Genomic DNA, 8,981 nt, shown 5'->3' on the forward strand with positions numbered 1-8,981 from the left:
GAGGAGGAGCAGTGGAAGAGTTTTCACTACCCATGAGATCGATGCCTGACAACGCGTTTGTTGGAGTGGTGAAGGGAAGGCCACTGTTGAGATTACTTGACCAAATGGAACTGCTGAATGGAGTGTTGGACCACAGGCCACTTGGGTTGCCAAGGATTGACTGCAGGAAAGACAGAGGCAGGTAAGTAGCAGTTTGGCAACGTCTATTTTCACCTTGCTTACATCCCCTCTGAAAGAACAGTACCTAACATGTAGCAGGCCTGCTGTGGAACCCCTTCCACCTTCACTGCCAGGTGGAGTTCTGGACTCCCTGTGCTGGAGCTGGCCCGGGGGCACCACGCCGTGAACAGCCACCGGACGCAGCTGGGCACGGAAGGGGCTGCACAGTGCCACTGCCTTACAGGCTTTCCAGCTGTTTTCAGCCTGTACATCCCCAGAGCTTTACTAACTTCAGCACTATCAGCAGTCAACCTTTAGCACACAAGAGCTTAATTAAACTAGTTAGAACGAGGTAGATAAACATGGTTCAAGTCTCAAAAAACCAAAATTCAAGTTGCAATGGAAGGTAGCAGCAAAGTCTATTCCTTGATCCTTTTTTTGGGTGTTTGCAAACGTATTTCCTTGTATCCAGACGTGTGTGTTATAAATTGCACACTGTGAATGAACCCACCTGTGCTCAGCACACTGTATCCCTCCCCATATTCCCAGTATATGCTTTGTCCCCCCATCCAAAACTTCACCAGATGAAGAGAGAGAGGATTGAAGAACTGGCCACTTGTCATGGAGCCCCAGTAAGTCTGTGCTGGCTCAAGACCTCTGGGAGTCTCTGACAAATGGTCACGGTGCAACACATGTCACAAATGCATTTGGGATGCACAGGGCAGGTACAGCAAGCCTAGAGAACACATGCAGAAACAAAACAAGGCCCCAGTTTTGTCAACCAATTTATTAAAGCCCAAACAGTAGCAAGCAACAAGCAGGGGAATCTAACCCATGGTGTGGTGGAAAGCGATACCTGGAAGCAGCCATGTATGGAGATGAGAAAGGTTAGTGTAACTTTCATGCTAAGATTAGCACAGAACCTGCTACATGTAGGCTTAACTCACTACATACCTCTGTGCCAACAGATTTAATGTACATAAGCTGTAAATTCAATTTGCAAATATACAGTAAACTTGATACATCCAAAAGGCAGTGGACTTGTTGAGTAAATGCTGTAAGGCACAAACATCCTTATGTTTGGATTTACTGGGTGGAGACAGGGCCTCCCTTCCCAAGACCTTGGCCCTCAGACACTGCACACTAAAGGTTAACCAGTATCAGTGTACTCTGCATCTGAAGATTAAAATAAAAATCCCTTTAGAAAAGTAAACAAGGTGAACTCTGAACATGTTTTCATTTCAGGTTTTTATTTTCTCCCCTGGAATGAAGAACATATGCTCAGCCTAATTGTATCTGGAATTGGCTGGACGCTAACACATTATAAAGGGTCCTGAAGGAATGTGAGACAGGGTCAGACAGGAGTTTTAAGCATACTCAGGGGTTACATCTTTAGGACTCTTTAATGTCACTGAGAAGCTGAGCCAAACTAGGGTCATGTTTACTACTATTACATAACTAAATGGTTATATTTAAGCTGTACAAGCATTAGACTGCTAAGCCCACAGCGGGAAACACTCATTCTGCTGCTCAGACACCAACCCTAACAGACCAGAAGTCCACTCTACTTCCTCCAGTGGGCAAGAGCCAGCAGCTATTCCTATGTGACCCAAAGGCATCTGGGAGAGCCTGACAGAAAGGTAACTACTCAAAAAGTAGAAGCAACCAGGAAAGGAGCAGCACAGAAGAGTACCTTAGACCACTACTCCCTTGCAAGGCTGGTGAAGGGAGGCACAAAATATCTGGCAGACAGAACTACACCCAGGGAAACGGAGGAAAGAGAAGTGAGGAACTGTGGTTAGAAAGAAACCTGGGCAGAAGTACCAGCAATGCAGCCCAGCCTGAGGGGAGGCAGGACCCCCAAGTCAAACGCTATTTAGTACAGCAGCATAACGACACATAAAATGGGAAAGCGAGAGCAATAAGGAGAATGATCAAAATCAACTCCCCAGAAACCTTCCCAGAAAACAGGTAACACAGGAGCCACTATGGAAGCATGCTTTCCAACAAGAGCCTTGTCTCTTGTGCCAGAAAGAAGGACAGGGGCCTGGCCTGGCACCTGCTCTCTTATCTGGCATGTAGAGCAAGAAGGTTCAGTGACATGCATAGCCAAGTCTTCCTGTTCTGGTTCACCATAAGCACTTGGAAAAAAATCACTATCATTAAAAAGGCTTTGAGTATTTCAGTCTGTTTGCTGCTTCTTGTTTAGTAAGTGATCTTCTCCTTGAATAAGCTCCTAAGATGTGGTTTTTTTGTGCTCCTTTCCCCCACCAACAGAAGTATTTAAAGGGAGAGACTGACAGTTCTTCTATACCATTTGTCTGGCTTCTGTCTCAGTGTTTCCTGAAGCACACTTAGGGGACATTTTTCAGAAGCAGACAAACAATGTGTAAGGAGCTAGAGAGATTGTCCTGGTTGTCCTCAATACCTCCCTTCCACCAAATGCTGAGAAATCTGCCCTCTATGTGACCAAAAAGCAAAAATCTCTCCTTACATAGTTTTAGTGAGCTTACAGCTACAGTGGTAATTGTATGACAAGGGTGGGATCAGTGTCCGTCTCTAAGAAGCTGTGTGATGCTCTTTGGCCTCCCCTGCCCTCTGTCTTCCCCCACTCCACCTGAACTGCTACCAGGTGAAGTAAACACCACCTCTTAGTCACTACAGAAACATCTGCAGAGGAGAAGATGAAGAATGACTTCAGCTGGCACTGAAGATAGCCATTGTGGTGTATTTTTTATTCTGACAGACAGCAAGGCACAAAGACGAGAGAACAGTGCTACCACCTGTGTAAAAGCTGGGGTTTCTTCTTTGGCTGTAACCAAGATCTCCATCAAAATTAGTGGTTGGTTTAAAGGCTTCACCTTATGCTCAGTCCTCCAGTGTTTTTTTCTAAGTTTAAAAGAATACATTTGATAACTTTCAGATTTTTTTTTCCCACCTTTTGTTAATTTACAAGTAGGTGCAACACTGGATTCAGGAAGCACAATCAAGGTCTGAAAGTTATTGGCTATTTTGTAACTGTCCATCAAGCTGGAAGTGACAGCCATGGTCCAGGAGCAGAACAGCTCTTTCCACAATCCCGAGCACATGGGAATGGCCTAAGTGCTGCAAGATGCTCTTCTGAGAAATTTTTATATTAAGCAACTTACATAGATTCATCTGCAAGTGAGCAGACTCATCACTCTTTGTCCAACAGCCATGTCAACTTAACTACACAGAAAGATGAATAACTTCCCCCTTCATTTATTCTTCAGTTGATTTTTTTCACCCAAATTCAAAAATCCTCTAAAATGAAATCAGATGGCAGACACAGAACAAGTTGCTAACTGTAATAAAACACCATATTTGGACTGAATACTTACTGCAGTTGTATGAGTTGGGGAACTTGAGCTTGTTGGCCAGGAGGGTACAGAATCTGTAGCTGAAGGATCCCAGATGGATGATGGAACATTATTGAATTCACTCCAGTTTCTCTGAACATCCTGCCCATAAGCAGATCGAGCTAAACCAAGTTTGCTAAAAACCTCTAAAAATAAAATGAAATAAAACTGAGTACATTACTTTTTCTTTTATTCCAAGAACCACAGTGGACTAACACTCTTCCCAGTTATTTCCCACATTTTTCCAGCAGGCCCCACTACAGTGCAAGAATTGAGATCAGGAAAGGTCATACAGTAAGAGATCTCACCTCATCTCATGTGCCCTAGGTCAGACAGTGGCTACCAAGTTAGAACCACAGTTGTAGAGGATTAAGTGACCAGTCTGAAGGAACCTCTGGTAATAGCAGCACTCGTTTGCCTTGCAGTGCACCCTTCCCAGCCAAGGCCTGGTACACAGGTGGCACGGGCTGTACCCAGCCCAGGCCTCATCTCTGCTACAAGAAGGAGAAGGCAGCACCAGCACTTGTGGTTCACCTGGTTCCAGCACACAGAACTGATCCCAGGCATCCTACTGCTGTCCCTCAGGGTCGCTGGTGCCAAGTGCTGCCGATGAAGATGAAACCACCCCACAGCAGCAGCTCCTTTTGATTGCAGATCCCCAGCATTTTCCAGCAGATATACATTTTTTTTTCCATTTTGTAAATGCCACGTACAACGTTCGCTTTGCCTATCATCATTTGCAGACACCCTAAAAAATGCCACGCAGCCCCAAACATGTTATGCAAATCTACGCAAGTGCTGGGAGCATCCCTGCCCTGTAACACAGCCTGCCTGCATCAAGGCCCATCTCAAGGAGTCACTTGTGGAAGTTTACCTAAGTATTTAAATATGGGAATTAATTGCTGGGTTTAGTATACATCAGTTCATCACGCAGCTACGTAAACACTAGAGGAAAGCAACACGAGGGGTGGGCCACTGCCTCATATAGAGCAATGGTTTTATGCAGGTGTAAAGTGCTCAGGAAACCACAGGCCCAGTGGCACACTGCTGAGGCCTGCAGTAAAGCTTCAAGAGGGAGAGATGGAGGGGAGGGAGACTAAAGAAAAAAAACTTTCAGTGTTTCCAGCCCAACGAACACACTAACAGTTTGCACTAATTCTCTCTGGGCTAAGACACAGAATACAGCACCAGATTTTTAACACGCTTTTCTATGTAGTTATCCTTTTTGGGGGCAGGCAGGGAAACACTGGATGTACACCAGTGGAATGGAGACACCCCATTTCCTTACCTGTATTTGAATACAAAAAAATATTTGAAAACAAAAACTCACCTCCAGTTAAATTAAAAGAGTGTCCAAATGCAGAGAACGAGTTGAGAGGTGTGAAGTCAGGACTGCTGGGATTGCTGATAGGACTCCACAAACCCGAACTACACGTTGTGGAGTGATGGGAAAGCAATACACAACTCATTAGCATTAATACTACTGACAACATTAACCTACCGATCTGCATACAAATGTGGATGTACAAATCTATGTGTGCAGGTATATACATAACTATGTAAGAGCTCAGTGAAATACTGTCTTCCTGTGTGTATAACCACCTTGGAGCAACACTGCTACAGACATAATGCTCTCTAATCTTCAGACTGAGCTCCAACACAAACCTGAGAGCAGCTCTTTTGTTCAGTTTTTCAGAAAACTTCTGGGTTCCAAGCATAGCACAGTTTTTTGACAAGGAGATAAAATATAGAGCCACTCAGGTGGTATACAACTACTCACACTAGCCTGTGGACAAGCTTCCTGAAACTACAGATGAGTTAACCGGAACCAGTGGTAAACATTTACAAAACCAAACCCAAACTCCACCCACAAACTTTGCTCAGAAAAGCAATTCCTTTGCATATTGAAACTTGAATTCAAATCTCTTTCCTATTCCAAGAAGGTTACCTGATGCTTACAGCTTTTTACAACCAAGACAGACACACACTGCCGAAACATGTCAGAGAAGACAGCGTGCCTTGGGGAACATGACCCACCACGGCTCTGTTCTGCTCCTACTCATAGTGCACAGCCCAGTGATAGTTCTGGTCTAAGAACTGGGCGTGAAAGATTCTACTGTACAGAAAGATATTCTGCCTGTGAACTATTTCAAGGGACTTTGGCTCACACTCCTCAATACTGAAAGAGCCAAGCTGATTTCTCTTCATTTAGATGCTTTGGGAATACAAGATTGCTGAATTACTTGGAACAAGGAGGGAAAAGTCCCCATAGCATCTAGAACATCCTGCTCTCTACATCTGAGGAGCTCATAGGTTCTCAGTCTTTTTGTAAGGCGAGAGATGCTGTGCCCGGATTTAAAAAACAGTTGAAAACAAAAAAAAAGGGGAACCAGACCCTACCTTCAAAATGCCAATAAAAGCTTACAATCTTATTCTCTAGAGAACTGTGTATTTGCCTAGAGAATATTAAAATTACCTGTCAGAGCCATCACTGTCAGCAACTGCGTGGGAAATGCTAATATTGCTGGAAACATCTGGCTTGCTTGGAGAAACCTTTGGTAAACCACTGCCACCTGCAAGAATACACATAGATAGATACATCAAGTGAGACAAGTAAAAAAAACACCAACAAAATAACAGAATATTCAGGAAATATTCAGAAATATTTAGAACTCCAAACTGATTCTAGTACCTGGGCTCTTGTCATAGCCTGCAGCTACAGCAGCAAAAGTGGGGTTACCATTCCTGCCTGGAAGAGAAGCTGCCTTTGCCAGCTTATGTTTGGCACCATTAGGCTGCTTGCTTTTCGTTTCACTTAAAATAGAAAGGGAAAAAAAAAAAAAAGAAAAAAAGACAGAGTAAGATTTTGTACTTCAGCAGTTTGACAAAAACCCCAGTAATTTAGCTAGAATACATGAAAACGCTAACAACAGCTCATGTAATTGCACATTTTCCCAATCCACCAAGTCATACCAAACCCCAGCAAAATATAAATAGCATAGTAAGATATGCACAGCAGTATCTGCAAAAAAGCAATTTCCATGGGAAAACGAAACAGGTCTGAGAAAAGGGAGATGCAGCCTATGAAGCACATGGCTTCCACAAGTGTCCTGTGCTTGGGAAATCAGCAGGAGGTGCAGATTTGAACTCACTTGCTGCAGCTGCTGTTCACGATGCTGCTGTAAGTGCCTCCTCGTGGCCCAAAAGCAAAGGACGCGGGCGGGGGGGGAGGAGACGGCGAGGCGGGCGTCGGCGAGGGCTGCCGCTGCTTCAGGAAGGCGTCTGCGCTCAGGGTTTGCAGAGAGAGCTTATACAGGTTGTCTGTAGCTAGGAAGAGAAACACAAAACATCTTCCTGTAGTATTTGCAGCACAACAAAGGTTCTCAAACTTCTGTTCAAACTGAGGAATCGTGACAAAGGCTATTCCCAATGACTGAAGGAGTAGCTCCTTCTCTATATTCACCTATCCTTATTCAGGTTTACTACCTATTTTCAGAGAGGTAGTACTGCAAAAGATGCACCAAGTCAAGCTGGTTTGTACAGAAGAAAGAACCTCTCTAAGTGAGTCCTGTGAAGGAGGATGACTATGTTCTCATGCAACCAAGAGGAAGATGATTTGGTTCCCACACAAAGGACTTACAATACAAGCAAAAAGCTTACACTAGTGTACCCTACTAACCACTGCACTGAGACATTTTCAGTGCTCCCTCTCAAGGATAAATAATTGAATTGGTTTCAACTTTGGCTGTTGACGAAGCAAAACGCTGTCTGCTGCAGAAAACACATTTTTGTTTTCGAGCGGCAATTCTCATTTCCTCAAGTTCCCCAGCCTCTGAATCCCTGCCCATCACTGAAGAACTGCAGAACAGTCCATGTCCTGCCCATCCAAATTTCAACTTCCCAAACTGTACCAAATGCTATCGAGGTCTACAGCAGAAAATGGGAGCACAACTATCCAGCCAAAAAAGGATAGGAAGATCTATAAACACAGCAACCCTACCTATGGGTATTCATTGGAGAAAACTAACTCTGTCATCCTCTAGAGATTACTTACAGCTGCCAGCTTTGTGAAGAGGCACAGAGTCCCACTCTGGTGGTGGAGAATCCTTTTCCCCTTCTGAGCTGCTGGTGTTTCCTAGCTCCTGTCCAGAACCACTGGGGAGAAATTTTGCTAGTACTGATGGCCTACTCTCCATTAATCTACTGTTTGGACCTATTAAAACAAAAGAAGAAAAGGAAGTCTGTGGATAGTAAACTGAACAGCTTTCTTTGCACACCAGACTTTGAATTCAAAGCACTCAAGAGGGGTTACAAACAACTGAATAAAACTCCTGGGATATCAACAGAAAACAGCCTCACACTACCTCTCGTTTTGGGAAGGTTTCTTGATTTAGACCCATTTGTCAGAAGGTGCTGGGCAGGTATCTTGGACGGAAAGGTTTTGCGCTGCTTATTTTCCAGTGGCGGAGTATAAGACAGTTCCAAGGAGCTAAATGAAAACAGAAATCCATTTACTTTTAATGCTCTCTGAAGTGCTGACTGGAGAGAAGATATATAGAAGATTTTTTGTATATATACACACGTGTGTGTACATATACGTGTATATATATATATATCTATGCACACCATATGGTCATACAAAAGACTGGCATTCTATGGCTTTCTTATGTTAAATTTGTGCTCATCGTCAAAGCTATTCATAAGCAGTTTTGTATTTTTCCTATAGGCAACTCCACCCTTCCTAGCCCTGGCTCATTTTCTATCCACATTGCTCCATACATTTATTAGGGCTCACTTGCCTTCCAGGAGAAGCTTTCATCCTGGAGCTCCAAGATTATCAAACCTGCTTGATCATACAGAGGCAAGAAGAGATGGCAACTGCCATTTTCTGTCCTGCCTTCACATGCTCTCCTTAGATCCCACACTCCTGATATGCCATTGCCCTGAATGTACAGGATCATCTTTTAGTCGATGACATAAAAATACTCATACCCATCATACCAAATTAACTTGGTTATACATTGTTCTTTTTCTCCAGTTATTTGATTATGTGCCTCAGACTTCCTAAGGAGCAACTATTTTACCTATTTCTTGCAGAAGAACTTCAAACCAGCTTTCAGTCTAGTATTAATTACAGCAACAGGGAAAGCACAAGACAACATGCCATGCCTCAGTTTTCTAATTGAAGTTTACTTCTGCAGCACTTGGACACCAACCTGATTTCAGAATACTATTTCAGAATGGACTATATATAGTAGGACTAAGGTTCTTAATTTTTCCCCTTTCTGTAATCTGCAGTCAACCACCTGCCAGTAAGGGAAAGGGACTGGCAGCAGCCGCCTCCTTTAATAACATTTCCAAGGGTCTGATCTTACTCTGATACAAAAAAAGGAAATTGCATGGCTACAAAACCAAACTAAGGGCAACTAAAGGCATTCCTGG

At 43.7% G+C, this 8,981-nt stretch overlaps 1 protein-coding gene across 1 annotated transcript in view; it reads right to left on the bottom strand.

Annotated features, from left to right (window-relative positions):
* The window catches only part of LOC103771044 (transmembrane protein 131-like), a gene marked incomplete at its 5' end in the record, with an annotated part of 15,133 nt that overhangs the window by 200 nt on the left and 5,952 nt on the right, over positions 1-8,981 (bottom strand). The window contains 8 exon segments of the mRNA XM_008938329.1: positions 1-160; positions 3,522-3,685; positions 4,870-4,967; positions 6,016-6,112; positions 6,232-6,353; positions 6,692-6,866; positions 7,594-7,752; positions 7,904-8,028. The exon segment at positions 1-160 is cut by the window's left edge and continues 11 nt beyond it. Coding sequence (XP_008936577.1) covers positions 1-160; positions 3,522-3,685; positions 4,870-4,967; positions 6,016-6,112; positions 6,232-6,353; positions 6,692-6,866; positions 7,594-7,752; positions 7,904-8,028 — 1,100 coding nt within the window.

The sequence above is a fragment of the Merops nubicus genome, unplaced genomic scaffold (assembly GCF_000691845.1).
Source record: "Merops nubicus isolate BGI_N331 unplaced genomic scaffold, ASM69184v1 scaffold13104, whole genome shotgun sequence".
NCBI lineage: Eukaryota > Metazoa > Chordata > Aves > Coraciiformes > Meropidae > Merops > Merops nubicus.